The 18,855-nt window shown below is 42.8% G+C and overlaps 2 protein-coding genes across 7 annotated transcripts; one reads left to right on the top strand and one right to left on the bottom strand.

Moving 5' to 3' along the window:
- Positions 1-1,144: 1,144 nt before the first annotated feature.
- rnf41 (ring finger protein 41) lies at positions 1,145-9,062 on the bottom strand. Of its 5 annotated transcripts, none has more exons than XM_028994770.1 (7): positions 8,924-9,062; positions 6,019-6,121; positions 4,837-4,981; positions 4,088-4,359; positions 3,597-3,732; positions 3,294-3,397; positions 1,145-2,631 (listed from the first exon to the last, which is right to left on the bottom strand). In XM_028994770.1, exons 3-7 carry the CDS (start codon positions 4,924-4,926, stop codon positions 2,277-2,279), a joined length of 957 nt encoding a protein of 318 aa, XP_028850603.1. In that variant the 5' UTR covers positions 4,927-4,981; positions 6,019-6,121; positions 8,924-9,062; the 3' UTR covers positions 1,145-2,276. The 5 variants fall into 5 exon arrangements, with proteins under 5 accessions (XP_028850603.1, XP_028850605.1, XP_028850606.1 ...); XM_028994772.1 differs by having other exon boundaries at positions 6,019-6,114; positions 8,924-9,049; XM_028994773.1 differs by having other exon boundaries at positions 6,019-6,114; positions 8,261-9,004.
- slc39a5 (solute carrier family 39 member 5) lies at positions 7,688-17,914 on the top strand. 2 transcript variants are annotated; one of them, XM_028994766.1, is made up of 13 exons: positions 7,688-7,767; positions 9,929-10,025; positions 10,968-11,130; positions 11,946-12,169; positions 12,631-12,700; positions 12,911-13,088; positions 13,209-13,378; positions 13,977-14,096; positions 14,239-14,299; positions 14,502-14,654; positions 14,994-15,074; positions 17,156-17,346; positions 17,425-17,914. In XM_028994766.1, exons 3-13 carry the CDS (start codon positions 10,969-10,971, stop codon positions 17,572-17,574), a joined length of 1,560 nt encoding a protein of 519 aa, XP_028850599.1. In that variant the 5' UTR covers positions 7,688-7,767; positions 9,929-10,025; position 10,968; the 3' UTR covers positions 17,575-17,914. The 2 variants fall into 2 exon arrangements, with proteins under 2 accessions (XP_028850599.1, XP_028850601.1); XM_028994768.1 differs by having other exon boundaries at positions 10,954-11,130.
- The last annotated feature ends 941 nt before the right edge of the window (positions 17,915-18,855 follow it).

Below are 18,855 nucleotides of genomic sequence, written 5' to 3'. Positions count from 1 at the left end.
TCTTTCCAGCCATAAAATCCATTCCTCTGCTGGATAAGAGGGCGAACAAACAGTGGAGACACGCCGCATTATTGTGGTCAGTGTACTAGACAACGAGGGCGGGACGCAGATGGGAGCAATTATATTACGATGAATTATGGTGGAAAAGGCCGCTGAGGATCGACTCGAGGTAGATTTAGTGGGCCGACAGAGAACACGATTAAAATCCATAAAAAAGGGCGTTTGCCTCTAATGGTAAATATTGTTAAGTGCCTGTGTGTGAAGAACCCAATTGTGGCTTTTTTTGAGGTGGGATTGGGGGTAGTAGCGTCCTGGTGAGCAGAAAAGGATGAAAGTGCAGAAGATCGTAAGATATCTGGAGATGTCCTAGGCAGCTGGCGTCCCATCAATAAATAAAACGGTGTCGATCCATCCAGTGGAGTACCTAGAACAGTTCCTCTAGTTCTTCCACCTCCTGTCAGTAAGTCTGGCCAGAGTTGAGGCATCTCTTTCTCGTTTTATTATTAACGGAAAGAAAAGTGCGAAGAAATGTGAAATACTATTACATTAAAACCAACAGAGCTATTTATTGACAATCAGATTCACCATCTTGTGCTAGACAGATAAACACACCATCTGAAGAAGACAGGACCCATCAAAAACCAACCCAACCCTGCCACGAAAAGACCAGAATACGGCGCGGTGTCAGCACTGACTCGTGTAGGCTGAATCCTAAGCACGAGGTAATAATGTTATTTATATGACTGTACGCCATTTATCAATTGTGGTAACACACAAGTTATGACTAGTTAGTGACTAGTTTCTCGCATGAGATGCCGACATGCCTTGTGGAACCTCGAATTCGTTAAAAGGGAACATTTGAAAGGACTTGTACGATGTGGACACATGAGCTCATTAACATAATGAATATGTGTGAGAAGTGCTAGAAGGAGAACGTTCGACGGAAACAGAAGCCTGTGTAAACAGGGAGAGGACTTCATCCACGTGTGAAGCATCCTTGTTCTCTAAATGACGTTACATTAAAACAAACAGTAAAAATATCCCTTTTATGGCCAAAAACTAGATACAGATTTCAATATCATTTAATAACAATAAAAAAAACCAACAGCAAAAAAAAAAAAACAAAAAAAAAAAAACACTGCAGCACAAAGTTAAATTGGACCCACTTCTTATTTACTGTGTTCAACAAAAGTGCACAATTTCTGCAAAATAAAAATTATAACCAAGAACATTACACACTGTTAATCATAAAATTGAAGCACAGCACAGATCCAAAACATTTTAAACATTAGGGGGGGAAAAAGGAATGAAAAAAAAAAAATCCACACACTTCATTAAATAAAAAGTGTCCATTAGTCGGTGCCCTCAGATAACCACAGCAAGTGATGAGTTTTTCCAGCTCAGTTCGAGGTATCTCCATGTTAGAGGTCAGAAATCCGACTCTTAAACGTTTAAATTTGACATCTCAGGATGCCCCAGAGTGTCAGGAGGAGATGCGGGCACAGCCTCCACACATCTGGCCAACACTGAGTTTACAATCTCAAATACATGGAGCAATACTTGAGGAGTTCTAAGAAGAACTGAGCTTTTACCGGCAGAGAAGAACCACAGTTCTAAAGCAAAAGAGCAAAGGGCATCGAGACACAGTTCCTTCCTTCTGGTGTCTCACTTCACAAGACTAAAACTGAAGTGTTGCTTATTAATGAAGCTTCAACCAAAAGCCACAGGGGGGGAAAAAAAACAGCAAAATATGACTTTCTTAACCAACAATAGATAGATAGTATACCTTTAATATTTCTTTATCCTCTGTATTTTACACAAGAGTTTCAGCATTCACATGACCAAAGAGCTAACAGTCCACTGCTTCCCTCATCGGTCGTCCTGTGAGGACTGGGAGACAAACAGAGACATTGCAATGATAAAACTCCTGTAAGCTGTCCCACAATGTCCTGATTACCGAGGTTCTCCTCCCAGCTCTCCGCTTTTGTCCTTGTAAGGCAAAAAAATTACAGTGGAGACAATCACGTTCCACAGCTTATGCTTTAAGACTTTCTTCACTTCATATGGTTTTAGCTCCGCTGGTCTTTTTATAGTTTCTGTCTGCATGGAGAAGGAAGGGATTGGCAGGTCCATTCTGCAGGCCATGACTGATTAAACCTTCTGGCGTGCAGAGAGGAGTGAGCTATTTGAAGTAAATCACCATGAGGGCAAATAAAAAAAAAAAAAAAAAAAAAAACACAACTATGAACATGGCAGAACCAGCAATCTTCTGGAAACTATAAAATCTCCTCTACCCCATGGGCGAAGATCATGACCAGACCAGGTTCCAAGATCATGTCCTCTCCCATGTGTTGGTTTTCACAGGCCATCACCACCACTGCTTGTTTGCCTGGGATCCTCTTTGCCACGTAGTTCTCGTAGTAGCGCCGGTTCATTTGCCGCGTCTCCAGCGTTGCCAGGCCCTGCGGCCAGTTTCGCTCGTGGGCGTTCTCGATCAGGTCATTGACGATGGACAGGGGGCAGCCGCTGTCGATAAGCGAGCGTTTGATGACGGCCTGGAGCACAGCGTCTGGCGTGGAGATCATGCCGCCCCAGCGGGTCACCCGGGCAGGCTGGAGAGAGTTCACCCACCTGCGGAGAGCCCAGAGATGTAAGCCTCCGTACATGAATAATGAAACACACCAGCACTATAAAGACTACTTACTGTCTATATGTTTATTACACCTACAAAAATATTGCACATCTTGTTATATTGTTATTTAGTCTCTTTTCACACACAAAACAGCATAACTTTCGAATAAAACAATATCTCAATCTAATATCTTATATTCGCCTCTCAACTTTTAAAGCAAGGTGCAGATTAACTGGCATTTCACCAATGCGCATATCTGAGAGTAGGAGGCGAATCGATCGAAAAAAGCAGACACCAGTGCCGGTGATGGTTTATCATCTCCTCTTACACATAATAAGTACACTTTCCATTGCATTTGGAGAAGGAATTTCGGGATTTTTCATTTCTTTCTTTATTTTTACACATTACACTGACCGCAGAATTGCCACACCTTGCAATTTACTATTTGCAAGGGCATGTCTGGTGGTGTGGGATTATTCTGCAGCACAGTCAGTCACGTCAAGCATAAATCAGGCTGTGCAGATAAAGCTGTGCACAGCTCCCAACTCATACCGCGTTTCCACACGCTGCTGAATAAGGACATGCGTGAAATAACACAGTAGGCTGGTCATGGACAACCAGTCATTGTATTAGATTTCCCAGCAATGACATGAAAACTCACTCCAGGATCTCGTTGTATTCTATGCTCTCCTCCAGGTTCTGCAGGTTTGGGTTTGCGCTGCGGATAGCCCTCATGTAGGCCTTGAGGAGCTGGATGTCCCGTTTCTGTTACATAGATCAATAAAAATGCTCAGACGTCTACGTTCCTATAAAGTTGTGGCATCTTTGTAGCACTTAATATCTTTCTCTTTATTTTATAACGAATCATGTTCATAAAACGATTGCATTTCAACATACATTACAATTTGGGATTCAGACATTAATCAAAATCCTCTTCAATATTAAAGTGCCACATCAATCTCACCTGTTCAGCCAGCTGGTGCTTGTGCTCGGCCGCAGTCTTCTCCAACTCAGCAATTTTGGTCTGCTGCTGCTGCACCACACTGCGGAGGTGCTTGATGCAGTTGTGGGAGGGGATCTCATCTTTTGGCATCTCCAGCCTACAATGCAATACGCCTTTTAGAGTCACACTTAAAATAATACGGCAAAAGGTCAGAGACAAGCCTAAACACAACTAATTATAGAAGTAAAATGAACAGTTAAGACATATAATACGGAATTAAGTATTATAGTCGGGGTCAATTCTCATTTACTTTTTCATAAATTCGCAACTGATTTGCTGACAATCAAGATAACCAAGAGCATCATGGCCGGATGAAGAGGAGCCGTTTCACCCACCAGGCTATTCTGTGCCTCGGTGTAATTTCCCTGTGGTTGGAAATTTTCATAGAGCCCAGCATAGCAGCCAGCCCAGGTTCTGAGCCATCTCTGGCAACTCTGACAAAGCACACTCACCCACAGCCGTCCTCACAGGTAACAGGTCTTTTGGGGTTGTGCTCACAGTCCTTCAAGTGCGACTGCAGCTGGTCAAGGCGCAGCGTGGCAGTGCAGCCGAAGCTGGCATTGTCACAGGTGATCTGGAGCTTGGAAAGCATGTTCCGCATGATGCGCGGCACAGGCCGAAGATGGGCCAGAGTTACTACTGTGCGGTCCACTGGACAGATCTGCTGCTGGGAGAACCATTGTGTGATGCAGGCATTGCAAAAGGCATGTTCACAGTGTGGGGCCTAATGGGCAGAAAAGGAAGACAAAGAAAATTGTTATAAACATGATCTGATCTTGAACTTATATAATCAGGACATGAGGTATTATTAAAGCAAAAATATGAATACAGTTATATAAAACGTTCAGGTGGTTATACTTTGCCTATTACTATTAATCCTTCACTGAGGGAAAGTTGTATTCAAAATGTAATAATGCAAACAGAACTGAAATCTGCCTTTCAAAAAAACAATGATCGCAAATTCAAAATGTTCTCCAGTGACCCAGTCAGAACACTAATCTTAATCTGTTAAAGAATCTGTGAACACTGGAAGTCTGAGAGTTGTGTATAGAGGGCAAACAGATCTGTGCAAATCAGGAACTTTTTATAGGTTTCAAATTTTTCCCCAAATTATAAGAAAAAGAGACACGTTGCAACACAAAACACAGCTCATTAATAAGCATGGAACCGTGTTTATTTGAATGAAAACAGATTCAAAGACCTGTACAGGCTCCTCCAGCACTCCACTGCAGATGGGACACAGCAGGTCCTCATCCACCTCCCCTTGGAACCTGGTGACGTCGTAGCCCATGGCACATCCCTGGGACCCTCTCAATTCAGCAGAATAGTGCAGGGAATGCAGGTCGCTACAGTGAAAGGGTGTGGAAATACGCCGTATGGCAGGTTTGTAAAAAATTACAATTACAAAAATTAACAAGTGGCCAGCACAGATAACCAATCTTGAAGACATCCCAAGGTGAAATAGGCAAAGCTGCATATATCTGGTGTGGCGATGACCTTACTTATACATTAAAACACATTAAATCTGTACACTGTAGATATCATGTGCACTCGCTCTACATTGCCAGTCATGGCTACAGGAGCCCATCCTGGCACATTAGGCATAGGGTGGGAACTCAACCACAATAGCGTGCACGCGCGCACGCACACACACACGACTCACAACAATGGCCAATTCAGAGTCACCAATCCAAGAGAAACAAGAGAACCTAGGAAAAATGAGTGCACAAGCAGGGAGGACACAGCCTGGATTTGAATCTTGGAAGCACAAGGCTGCTATGTGGCTGTCATCCTCATCAATAAGTAACTATTTACTCATGTTGCATGAGAGGTTGGAATTAGATATTTAATAAAAATCTGCAAAGAGACTGAGTGGGCGCGACGCCTAACCTAAACTAGGCTGCTTTGAAATGAGTAGCTTCAGCAGAGGCTCTGTCATTGTTACAGCGCCTGCATCTCTCTGTAGTGTATTCCAGAAAGATGGCATTTTGGCAAAAGGACTCGCATGCCATAAGCTGCTGTAGTACTCTGGACAGAGGATTTTATGGAGGAGGACCCCCCGGCCAACCTGCATTTGCACTGTGCAGTGATAAACCCTGAAATTAAAAATGCATATAATATAATATAATTTCCAGAGTAATGTAAATGGAACATCTCCAGAAGAACAAGCCATAATGTGATCATTATTCTACCACAGTAAAGCTCAACCTTGTCCTGTGATTGGCTGAGAGGCATTTATTTTTCTTAGAGCAGTCGTTTCTGAAGTAATCATATACAAAAGGCCACAAAATTTTGTAAACTGAAAAGGAAACTGAAAGGGGGAAAATTATGGAAGACAATGAATAAGTGAATGAATTATTCATAAAAATAAGACAGTACTCACAGGTCACAGAGTGTTGGACTTCATGTCTGGGTTATTTTTTTCATAGGTTGCAGGGCTGAAGTCTCTTCTCTTCAGGGCAGAAACCAGAACCTCCCTCTGACAGCTTATATATAATAGAAAAATATGAAACAAGAATTTGTTAGAAATGGCAATAATTACATGGTCATGTTTGTGTCAAAACTTTCCTTTAGTAGGCTCTTCACTTTCAATTCAAATGACTTCCCTGCACTTTGCACTCAGGTCATATGAGCCCATCAAAACCTAGACGTCCACTCCTTTGAGTCTGACAGAAAAAATTAGAGCCAGAACTCAGAGTTTCCTACAGAATCAGATTCCGCCTGGGCAGTACCATTTTCTGACCAGCATCTAGACCTCCCTACAACCCAAGCAATGAGAAGCAATAGAAAAGAAAATCCCTTAACTGTTATTACAAGATTTACGTTCACCATCACCAAAATGTTAAAATGGGTGAGCAATTACAAATGAACTCTTTAAGTCTCAATTCAGTCTCATTTTAGAAGTTATTATCAAAGTGACTGTTTTTGCCATGGTGACAACGAAATGTGTCCTCTGCTTTTAACCCCCCGCCTGCAGTGGACAGCAATGACAGGTGCCCGGGGAACAGCGTGTGGGGACGGTGCTTTGCTCAAGGGGACCTCAAGGAAAAGTTGTATTTTGCCTTATCAAACCAAGAAATGTTTTCACCACCAGTAGGGAGACTACACCTCACCCCCTCAAAAAACAATTACCTCCCATAAATCGAGTGCTCAGGTAACCTGTTCTGCTTTTTGAATTCATGGAGGACGGCAGCTCTGATGTTTCATGGCTCAAATCTTCTCTAACTTCCTTCAGCTGAAATGAGAGACGTCTCCTGTCCCAGCAGGCTGCTGGTGACCTCATTTCTGCATGGTACAGTGTACGCCACGAAGAGGACGAGGAGTTTTCAACAAAACGGCAAAACAGGGTAGAGGGGATCCTACATACATTGACCTGAAGTTCTCTGTCAACACTCAAAAAGCTAACTTAAAAAGCATGAAAGGTGCAATACTGACAGAACCATACAAACATGCTGTAAGGGGCACAAAACAATAGTCACCTAGAACTCACCCTGAAACTAAAGTGAAAGTGAAGTGATTGTCATAGTGACACACAGCACAGCACACGGTGTCCTCTGCTTTTAACCACTTCACATACCTTCTTAAGACTCAGCAGAATACTGAATAACTTGATTTGGTGCTATATATACTAAAATCTTTGTAAATATAAAAAGGAGAAACATTATGATCAATGATATTTTGTTTTCTACTGATATGTTTCTCATCAGTTTTGTGCCAGGATTATTATTATGGGGGGTTATTGTAATATCAGTCATATCCAAATAACTGTTTCAGGGTTCTATATAGCATACAAGCATATGTTATGCATGCCTTTTGGAATATTGAGTCAAGAAATGTAAAATTCAGGACACAATAAAAAGCATGTGACTACTTTTGTTTTCTTCCTACGGGGAATCGTGTGTTTCAGATGATGGGCTTCGATTTCAGAAGTCTGTATCGTATTAATCCAAAGCATTTGGTCTGGATGGCCAGTTCCCATCAACTTAACAATGACAGTGTACACAGGTCCAAAACAGATGCCACCGGCGATCAGCAAGGTTCATTCCCAAAATGTGACCCCGTTACGCGGCATTTAAAAAACGTAAACAGGTCGACAGCAACAACGCGAAATTAACAACAAACATTCAGAATGGTAAGAATCAGTTGGTTCGCGTCTCATCAAAAAAAAAAAACAATAAACCCGTCGACCGTGCGCGGTCGAGAAGAAACGTCGTTCAACAACGTCCAGTCACAAGATATCCGCACTACGAGCGGCATGCTAGCGCACTAGCATCCACGCGGGTTTGGTCACTGAATGGGCTTTAAAGCCCCGCAGAGCGGGAAGGAAACCGAATGGTGCCGCCTGTGTTTCGCTGAAATCACACGAGGGAGCGTTTAGGAAACGATTCCACCGAGAGCCAAGCAGAGATTCCGGCAGCTAAAAGCGGCGCCGCTAGCTTGCCAGCTAGCCGTGCCATGTAGGCAGGCCGATTACGTTACGACATTTAAACGGGCTTCTGGGCTCAGGGCGGGCGGTGCGAACAGACACCCGCGACCGGGGCGCGTCCACCGCGATGCGTGCTTCTGCCACTGTCGCATTACACCGCGGACAGCTTCGCGGTCCGCGTACGAACGTCAGGCTGTACCTGCAGGCAAGGCAGTAGGGTGACCAGGCGACTGGCAGGCCCGTGTCGCGCCGAAAGCAGCCCCCCCGTAAGATAAAATGAATGTACGTGGTGGGTTGTCGCATGTGTTGATGAAACGGGTGGCGTGAGTTTCTCGCTTTTGGAAATAAAAGGGCAAAGTGCTGGAATAATTTTGTATCGCTGCTGTTAAAGGCGGAGAGGGTGAAGGGGAAATGGTCCGACGCCGCGACCTCTGACACGGGCGACAAGGCACACGTCGTATTCTGGTCGTAAGAGTCGCGCCGCTGCAGACAAGTGTACGGGAACGCGGATCTTTCGTAGAAAGTAGGTACTAGTTCGGCGGCGGAGAGGGCAGATTTCCGGCAGGGTGTGAGATTTCGGCACGACGCCGGCGAAGACCAGCCCTCGGCGGTGGACCAACGAATGGAATACCGCGCCGTCGAATTACAGAATAAAGGGGCCGTTTAACGGAACGCGTACCGGGACGGTGCAAACAGTCCAGCTGACCTCTAACAAAATGTACGGACCTTTAACATAAACAGACCGTCCGCCGTGGGTCAACGTTAGCCTGCTAGCTAACCCCCGCTAACAGCAACACCAGTCCAGTCAGGTTAAACGCTCTGCTGCAGTCCGGGCCCCGCACTCGCGGCGGGCGAACAGTACCTCGCTCCGCGGACGCGCTCCCGTGTTTACAGGCGGCTTGTATCCGAGAAAGCGTGGCTCGTCCGCGCCGCTCCGCGAAACTCGGGTCCACCTACGCGGTCCGCTGCTACGCAACGAGGGGGCGGGGCACAGAGCCGAGACGGCCCCGCCCATCCTGCCGAAAAAGCCCGGTGTCGGCCAATCGGACGCGAGTCGTGATGCGCACACATTCCGACTCACACGACACCACGTACCTCCATCACACAGTAACTATAACACCGGCGATCATCTTGGGGACATTTAAACACCGAGGCCTTATTTTGGGATATATTCTTCAATCTGTCCGCACAATTTAACGCCGGATGCCCTTCCTGGCGCATCCCTCCCCGTTTACCCGGGCTTGTTCCAAGAAACAAAAAATATATAAAAATATAGAGAGAGGATTACAATTTACAGTAGGTGTTTAAATCAAAGTATGCAAGCCGTTTAATTTGGCGCAGCAGCGAGTATATTCCGCACATTCGGCGCGTCTTTGGCGCCACCTGTTGGGAATCTAAACTCTGAAATTTCTACTAAACGTAGACAGTTCATTAAAATATTTACTCAAATAAAGACCGACAAAGCTACTAAAGGTACTTGAAATGTTTCCGAAGTTTTCTGCAACCCTGGATATTTCTTATGCCCGTGTATGAATGTTTCCGAAATTATAAAGAAAGCAAAACACATAAACGTTACGGGAATAAAAGGAAACGAACATTCCCTCAAGTCACTGGAATTGCGGGACCTTGAAACGAACTAAAAATGTTTGGCGTCACTTGGCACTACACTTTTTACGTACCTGGAAAAATTCGATTTTAGGGTTTGTATTTATATATCACTGCCGCAATGCACATGCGAATCGTCAAGGGAGCTAAAAAGAAGTCATCAACTTTAATCAATAAGCCCTTTGTTGGTAGTACAAACAGAACCAGAGCACATGCTCGGTGCGCGTATACTCACATGTCTTTTATGGGGTGTAACAATCAGTGTAACTGCAGCGGACGGGGAGCTGCACCGCGTTGCTGTGTTCTGGTAACGCTTATTTGAACGGGAATCCAGTGGCGGAGCTGATCTATGGAGCCAGGTAGGTCAGGCCTGTTAGTCCTTATTTTCTTATGCGTCGAGACCTCAATCAAAGGCTCCGTGTAAAACGTGTGCAACAGACACAATATGTCGAAGGTGTTTCTGGGCTTCCTGGAGAGATTGTGCATGGTCTCTCTCTCTCTCTCTCTCTCTCTCTCTCTCTCTCTCTATATATATATATATATATATATATATATATATATATAAACACACACGTACACAGACATACAGTACAGGCCAAATGTTTGAACACCTTCTCTTTCAGTGTGTGTTCTTTATTTGACCACTGAAGGCATCAAAACTATGAATGAACACATGTGGAGTTATGTACTTAACAAAAAGGGGAGACCTGACCTCCACAGTCACCGGACCTGAACCCAATCGAGATGGTTTGGGGTGAGCTGGACCGCAGAGTGAAGGCAAAGGGGCCAACAAGTGCTAAACACCTCTGGGAACTCCTTCAAGATGGTTGGAAAACCATTTCAGGTGACGACCTCTTGAAGCTCATCGAGAGAATGCCAAGAGTGTGCAAAGCAGTAATCAGAGCAAAGGGCGGCTATTTTGAAGAAACTAGAATATAAAACATGTTTTCAGTTATTTCACCTTTTTTTGTTAAATACATAACTCCACATGTGTTCATTCATAGTTTTGATGCCTTCAGTGAGAATCTACCAATGTAAATGGTCATTAAAATAAAGAAAACACATTGAATGAGAAGGCGTGTCCAAACTTTTGGCGTGTACTGTACGTGTGTGTGTGCATATATAGATCTCTCCAGCATTTTTATATTTACTCTTTTGTACAAGGAAATAATTGCATGGTTCACCAGCATTTAAACACTAAACAAGTATTTAAACACTAAGCAGGCTTCTATAATTCATTTATTTGTTTGTTTGTTTGTTTTCAACTTAATATTTTATTAATAATAGACACTCTATGGCAGGATGTCCCAGTCTTCCAGGCTGTTGTTGTTCCTGCATTTGGGAATGCTGCTAATGCCCGGAGCGGTGCGGTGCAGCTCCACACAAGAGCTTGACTCACGGAACCCAACGGGGTCAGAAGTCAGCGGACCCTCTGAAAATCTCGAGGATGCAGTGGAGGAGCAGGTGAGGACATCCAGAAAGTTTTTTTTTTTGTGTCATATGACTGGGCGGCAACCACATCTTTATGATGGTAATACAACAGCAGCATTCATGGTGCTTAATGTAGTTTCATGAAGTATCTTGGTTTAAATATAAAAATGTCAATTAGAAACAGAGTAACTATTGGGCGTTATTGTTGAGGAACGATAGCACAGAATTCAAGCATTGAGTCAAAATACAAGAGTATTCAATTGGAAATGATCAAGACAGCCTAAAAAAGAAGTTACGGTATTTTCACAATATCACTTTTGTATGACAGTATAGTAAAATCTGTATGGACAATATAATCTGTGTTTTTCTGGTTACGCTGCAAAAAATGTTTTTACTAGTAGGTGGAGAATGTGACAGCTTGTGTAGGATATATTCACAAATATCTGAGAAAGTATTGTTTTCCATTTCTATGGTTACACATTTATTTAATCTTATAAAGATAAAAATCTGATTGAGCCAAAACCAAATTAAATAAAGCACTGGAACATTGATTTTCTTTGATTCTTTTTTTTATTATTATTGTTTAGTAAGAGGGATTTATCTTGCACTTTCAACAGAGTTAAGAAAACTGGGGTACTTTTTAGTTTCTTAGTGGATTGAAAAGTATTTCTTGTGATTGGTGTCACATCCTAGGGCTGCGTAGCATTCGTCATCTGATGAAAGTGATTGTTTTTGTCATTGTGATACACTGCAGCACAGCACGTGGTGCACAGGACGAGCAGCGTGTGGGGAACCTTCCCTAGCCGCCAGGCCACCACTGCCCCACTAATTAATGTGTTAAACCCCAGGTATACTACCTGCAGCAACTGTTCCTGCATTACGGATCCAATGGGACCTTGACATACAACGGCCTCCAGAAGCTGCTGGGCAGCCTGGGCCTGGGGGAGGTCAGCATGCTGGAGATCCGACAAGGAGGGGCACGTCCATCCCAGACACAGACAGATGGTCTTACACAAACACACACTCTTTCAGAGCCTCAGCCTGTTCCAACTGCCTCACCCAAAACGCAGAGGTGAGATGGCACATGATTCTCTTGAGTCTTTGCTTTATTGTGTCTAATTACAGGTAAACATTGTAAAGCTGTGTGTCCAAAATTCAGAGTTGTCCATCCTGGGCATGATAAAAATATAAGACTAGAGAAGAGAGACAGGCTGACAGGGGTGGCTTATAGATGTGAGTGTGACTGGCAGCCTATTTAGCCGCCAAAAGAGTGTGAATACAAGGTTATGTAACTAGTAATACAATATAAACAGAATGTTCTGGAAAATCCTTTTTTTTTTTTTTTTAAACCTACATTTCTATAATGAAAGCATAATTGTCATTAGGGCATTTAGATATAAAGTTCAACTAATCAGTTGCAGATTTTGGAAACAAGTGTTAAAATTTTAATGTTTTCTAGAAACGTGAGATTAGTGTTTGTGCTTTTTATGACATTTGAATCCATAATTTAATAATTCTGTCTCTGATTACCAGTAAACATGGACTCTTTGGTAAATCATCAATCCTCTTTGATCACCCTACAAAGAAACACCTCCATGGGCATGTGAGTAAAAACCTCAGAACAATCCGCTAGAGTTCACAGTACAGTATTCAGTGCTGATTACCTCTGCATATCAGCTTTGAAGGTCAAAGTTCAGGTCGTGTCGACTGCTTTGACACCTTCCACTTATCTGAGTTCAAATGAAGTTGTTGATGAGGTTTCATGAAGTGTGTCCTGAATTTCCCTCAACAATTTCCTTCCTGTCCTTGACAGTGCCTGAATGTCACTCAGCTCCTGTGGAACTTTGGACTGGGGAGCACGTCCCACATCACCCCCTCTCACTTCACCTTCCTCTGCCCTGCCCTACTCTACCAGATTGACAGTGGAGTTTGTCTCCGCCACTCTGAGCCAGACCATGCAGATACAGAAGGAAACATGGCTTTCCTCAAGGGTGCGTGCATGTGTGGGATATCTTATACAGTTAAATGCAAAAACTGATAATGTGTGTGTGTGTGTGTGTGTGTTTGTGTCAGGGGTCACTGCACTATTATTTTTTTTATGTGTGTTGCAGCTATGGGCTGGAGCTGTCTGGCTTTGACTGTCATCAGCCTGCCCTCCCTGCTGGCTCTTGGCTTGGCACCACTGCTGCCCCCTGCCTGCATTCAGTCTGTCCTCTGCCCCTTAGCGGCCCTGGCGGTGGGCACTTTGTGTGGGGATGCCTTACTCCATCTCCTGCCGCACGTATGTTGCACGTCTCAACAGTTGATGCTTTATATGTCCAAAAGTGAGCATTCACTGTAAATTAAGAATGCTTATGGGGTATGGTTGCAAAAAAAAGTGCAGCTAGGAAAAAGAATCAGGATTTTATTTGTAGGCAATATAGAGATATGGGAAATGTGATCTCAAGCACCACACTGAACAAGAACTGCAAATTATAAGAGATCACACACTCTCTGATACATGGCCATGGGTTTTGAGGGCCAAAAATCTACTGTTTTCTATTAATATTAGGGAACTATAGCAAAAGGCCTGAAAAAGCAGTGTAATGATGTTCGAAACAATTCAGCACTTCTGTACACATGGTGTGGTCCTTAAGAACACTACATCAGTACCTATGAAAGAGAAAAAAATCATAACATGTTCTAATATTTCTAACAATCAACCTGTGCATCCAGAAGGCAATAGAAGGGTATGTGCATAGAAATAAGGAATCACCTGTTAACATTTTGTGCTCTTGTCTGAAGGTGTCTGGATCTGTTTTTTAGAGACAGTGCACATCATAGTTACTTTTTGGATGAAAATCTTTAACGTTTCTGACATTTGCATGTACTGCTTGTAGGCTACTTCTGCGCCACACAATGGACACCAGGATTCGATCCTCAAGGGCCTGAGTGTTCTTGGAGGAATCTTCCTGCTCTTCCTGGTGGAGAGCCTGCTGGCCCTCAGACAGCAAATGAAGGTGACACAATAACTGAATGTATACCCTTTGGTTTTCATGGATACTATATGCAATGTTAAATATATAACAATATAGAACAGTGTGTACAGAGGTGCAAATTACTTATGTTGCATGCTTGCTTGCTGGACTATTTTATGATCAGAAAAGAAAGAAGAAACAGCAAGACCCTGACCCACAACTGGAGCTCTGCCCTGCACTGCAGGGTGAGTTGTAACAGATGTTTTTTAGTCTTTGTGTACAGATAATGTATGTGAACTGCTTCATAATAGCCATACGAACAATAAATACTGTTATTGCATTAAGGTTTAAATTGTCTGTGTCTGGGGCCATAGTGTCTGACATATGATCTAGTCCCATACTGCAATGAAGACATGGTGTATAGAATATATTTTTTTGTTGTTTCAGAGTCTTCCGACCCTGTGACTGCTACAACTGCACAATCGGGGCACGGACACTCCCATGGGTCACCCGGCCAGGATCACACTAGCCTAGGCAGCTTGGTGTGGATGGTGGTCATGGGAGATGGTATTCACAACATCACCGATGGACTGGCCATTGGTGAGAAAAAAAACTTGTTCTCTTGGTTCCTTATTTTCTGCATGCAGGGGACCGCACACGCTGCTGATCTCAGCTGTGTTTGTTTTGCCCTGTCAGGGGAACACTGTTGCTTAAATTCTTAGTGATCTTGTCAGCTCAGTAAAAAAGGAGCAAAATAACAGTTAAAGTACTTGTATGCCGTGACACGAACAACATGCAGTGAAATATACCGCACACCTATTTTATTTTGTCGCTGTACTGTCACGAGCTCAGCTTACAGCAAAGCAATTGGGTGGATTTTGTCCCCCTAAATCAAGTCACGCTACAAATAAAACAGTTTCTCCCTTCCTGCACCCCAAGGAGTCGCCTTTTCCCAGAGCTTGGCTGGTGGTCTTAGTACAAGTGTGGCTGTGCTGTGTCATGAGCTTCCACATGAGCTGGGTAAGTTTCCATTTACATTTATGGCATTTAGAAGACACCCTCTTCCAGAGCGAATTACAATCATTAGTTACAGGGACAGTCCCCCAGAAGACACTCAGGGTTAAGTGTCTTGCTCGGGGACACAATGGTAGTAAGTTGGGTTTGAACCTGTCACTTTATGGTATTTTGGTTCATAGGCAAGTGTGTTACCCACTAGGCTACTACCATCCACAAAACAGCGTCCAGGGAGCTGTGTGTGGGGGTGTTACCTTTCTCAAGGGTAACTCAGAGGCACCTTGATGGTTCAGAAAACGTTTTTGCACACAGTGTTGTTATTCATGAAAAATAAGTTTAACCTACAAACTAATTTGATCTTAATTTAGCTATTAGTTGGAATAAAAAGTGTTAGATACTACGACTCATCCTAGTTTCTAAAAGGTAAAAGTTATTAAGAATTGGGCTCTTATGAACTTTTAACTATTCTCTCAGTGTACCAAGAGAACGTAAAAGGTTTTACAAGTTTAAATGATCACACTCAAACTGATATCTTGATCAGCTTCCTGTTTTGTTACCACTGCCACAATATTAAGAAAGATTAAATGATTAAACAGTATCTCATTTACAAATATCTTATCACATAGATTGTTCCTTCTCAGGGGCAATAAGCCAAAAGTTCTCCAAAGGTGCACTCTAACTACAGTGATAAAATGATTAGTAAGTGCAGCATTATGGTTATTTTGGAAATTCTAATCTCTTGCACTATTTGTTAGTGGAGAAAGTATTAATACTGAGTAAAGTGTGACTGCCACAATGGTCTGGCTTTGGCACTCTGTTGTGGATTATAGGGTTATTGAAAGCGAGCAAATGGAGGGTTTTACTGCCCAACAGTGGTTACACTTACACCACACACATGAACACACTTACAGTCATGGCCAAATGTTTTGAGAACGACACAAATACATGTTTTTCACAATTTTGCTGCTTCAGTGTCTTTAGATCTTTTTGTCAGTTGTTTCTGTGCTGTATTGAAGTATAATTACAACATTTGATAAGTTTTAAAGGCTTTTATCCACAATTACATCAAGTTTATGCAAAGAGTCAATATTTGAAGTGTTGGTCTGCAATTAACCCTGACATGCTGTCAATCAACTTCTGGGCCAAATCCTGACTGATGGTGACCCATTCCTTCATAATCAGTGCTTGGAGTTTGTTAGAATTTTTGGATGCTTTACTGTTGGCATGTGACAGGACTGATGGTGGCGCTCACCTTTTCTTCTCTGAACAATAATTTTTCCAGATGCCCTGAACAAACGAAAATGTCAGCAGTCCAATCCCTGTACTTTTTGCAGAATATCAGTCCGTCCTTGATGTTTTTCTTGGAAAGAAGTGGCTTCTTTGCTGCCCTTCCTGACATCAGGCCATCCTCCAAAAGTCTTCACCTCACTGTACGTGCAGATGCCCTCACACTTGCCTGCTGCCATTCCTGAGCAAGCGCTGCACTGGTGGCGCCCCGATCCCGCAGCTGAATCATCTTTAGCACACGGTCCTGGCGCTTGCTGGACTTTTTTTTGTAACCCTGAAGTCTTCTTCACTACACTTGAACCTTTTTGATGATCTGATAAATGGTTGATTTAGGTGCAATCTTAGTAGCAGTAATATTCTTGCCTGTGAAGCCCTTTTTATGCAACACTATGATGTCTGCACATGTTTCCTATCAGGTAACCATGGTTAAGAGGAAGAACAAAAATTTCAAGCATCACCTTCATTTTAAAGCATCCTGTCTGCTTTTCTAACTTGATCAGCATGACAGAATGATCTCCAGCCTTGTGCTCCTCAACACTATCACTTGTGTTAACAAGAGGAACACTGAAATGATCTCAGCAGGTCCTCTTGTGGCAGGGCTGGAATGCAGTGGAAATGTGTTACTTTGGGATTAAGTTCATTTTCATGGCAAAGAGGGACAAAGAGGGACCTGATCATCATTTTTATTTATTTTATTCTTTTTTATTCTTAAGAATGTACAGTGATTCAGGAAACATTGCAGTGCATGTTGTACTGCTGAAACTATGCATGTGACCAATCAAAATCTTGAATTTCTTCAGGGGACCTGGCAGTGCTGCTGGCTGCGGGCTGGCCCATGCGGAGACTAGCAGTTTTCAGTGTGCTATCTTCAGCTCTGGGATTTTTGGGAGTGCTTATGGGCACATTGCTAGGGGTTCACTGGGCACCAGTGTCCTCCTGGGTCCTCACACTGACTGCAGGGGTTTTCCTCTATGTGGCTCTGGTAGACATGGTGAGTTTTTGATTCTGTACCTGGATATATCATGTTTGATCCCGTCTTGTCCTAAATGTGTCCCTTACCTGAAAATAGATGCCAGAGATGCTACATGGAGACTGGGGCACCTTGAGGCCATTGCCGCGCTTACTCCTGCAGGTCCTGGGGCTGATGGCAGGGGGCACTATCATGTTAGCCATTGCTCTTGGTGAGGAGCACCTTTCCTTTAACTTGGTGGATGGGTGAAGACAGCTTATTACACATTTCTTGTGGCATCTCAAATGTCTGCCAATATGAGGAAGCTTCTAAATCTATTTCTGAGATGCTGACAGCTGACACATTTTTAGGTGTCAGTATTGATATGTGTGGCCCTATGGGATCTGTACTTTTTACCCTTTTTTAAAATATATATATATATATATAATCAACCAACACTTTCTTTTCAATACAGTTCACTTCTAGTATTGGACTTTTATGTGCTTTTTAATCTAATGTGTTGTATGTGCTTTTGTAATCTAACCGTTGTGGTCATTAATGACCTATTGCTTAATTTCTCTTGAGAAATAAACATATTTACTCGTGTTTACTTTTCTTTCTTTTTTTTTTAAGTAATATAAACCAGGAAATTGTAGATCATTTGTTTTATAACAGGGAGCTCTGATGAGCTTGTGATGGAATAGTAAGCTTGTGACTGAGCTGCTGCTGAACTTTTGATCATGGAATTTAGATACTTCTCTTGGATGTGTCTGGATTCATCCTCATTGATATTCCTTGGATCATCTGGGATTTCAGGTCTTTCACCATCAGACTCCCTCCCACAAAGGTGACTCATCCAGGGTTGATCAAGTCCTGGATTACATCCCAGTGGCACTAATCGCCCTCTTTATCCAAAGCCATCATGTTGTTTTTCTGCAGGATCAGTAGTGGAACGTGCCGCTCCCCTCTTGGCAGATTCGGTTACTACGAAGAGATTAGCCGATTCAGCGGCCAACGAATCCATATCCACATTTCAGATATTGTTAAATGTACTACATGCTGTTTAAACTGGTGTTTTAAGTTATACAACTGGTCAAGCTGGTCCTTATTGATGGTTTGAATCAGTCTAGTTGACTATATATGTATTGAAAACCCTTTAACTGGTTATGACTTAAACAATAGTAAGATAGTTGAAAAGGTATTTCTAATGATCAGTAACAGATTAACTCAAGTCTAATTGTTGCTGATAAATGTCCTCTCTAGATGTATGCAGGCATTCCATCATTAACAGCCATTTCTAGCCACACGATTAATTTACAACTGTACCTATGTCACTTTCTAACTTTCAGTTTCTGGTGTCTGAAATTGATTTTCCAAATGTTCAGATGAATCAAATAATAAATAATTGTATGAAAATATGAACAGAGCAAAATATGTGCAACACAGAAGCTACAGGAAAACAGTATTCAAACTGAGAGACAGGACATGTAAATAATTTCATATATCTCTTGAAATACAGGAACACATGGTAAGAATCTCCGAGAACCCAGA

Source organism: Denticeps clupeoides, chromosome 10 (genome assembly GCF_900700375.1).
Source record: "Denticeps clupeoides chromosome 10, fDenClu1.1, whole genome shotgun sequence".
Lineage (NCBI taxonomy): Eukaryota > Metazoa > Chordata > Actinopteri > Clupeiformes > Denticipitidae > Denticeps > Denticeps clupeoides.
This window is presented reverse-complemented; position numbering and strand designations above follow the sequence as displayed.

What these genes read in the sequence shown, in the direction of transcription:
- rnf41 (XM_028994769.1), bottom strand. Translation starts at nt 5,112, where the DNA reads ATGCAGCTTTGCCTATTTCACCTTGGGATGTCTTCAAGATTGGTTATC. An exon ending in AGCACCAGCTGGCTGAACAG is followed by an intron (nt 3,398 to 3,596) that starts GTGAGATTGATG and finishes TCTATGTAACAG; the next exon opens with AAACGGGACATCCAGCTCCT. An exon ending in GAATACAACGAGATCCTGGA is followed by an intron (nt 2,632 to 3,293) that starts GTGAGTTTTCAT and finishes GGCTCTCCGCAG; the next exon opens with GTGGGTGAACTCTCTCCAGC.
- slc39a5 (XM_028994766.1), top strand. Translation starts at nt 10,969, where the DNA reads ATGTCCCAGTCTTCCAGGCTGTTGTTGTTCCTGCATTTGGGAATGCTG. An exon ending in AGGATGCAGTGGAGGAGCAG is followed by an intron (nt 11,131 to 11,945) that starts GTGAGGACATCC and finishes GTTAAACCCCAG; the next exon opens with GTATACTACCTGCAGCAACT. An exon ending in GCCTCACCCAAAACGCAGAG is followed by an intron (nt 12,170 to 12,630) that starts GTGAGATGGCAC and finishes TCTGATTACCAG; the next exon opens with TAAACATGGACTCTTTGGTA.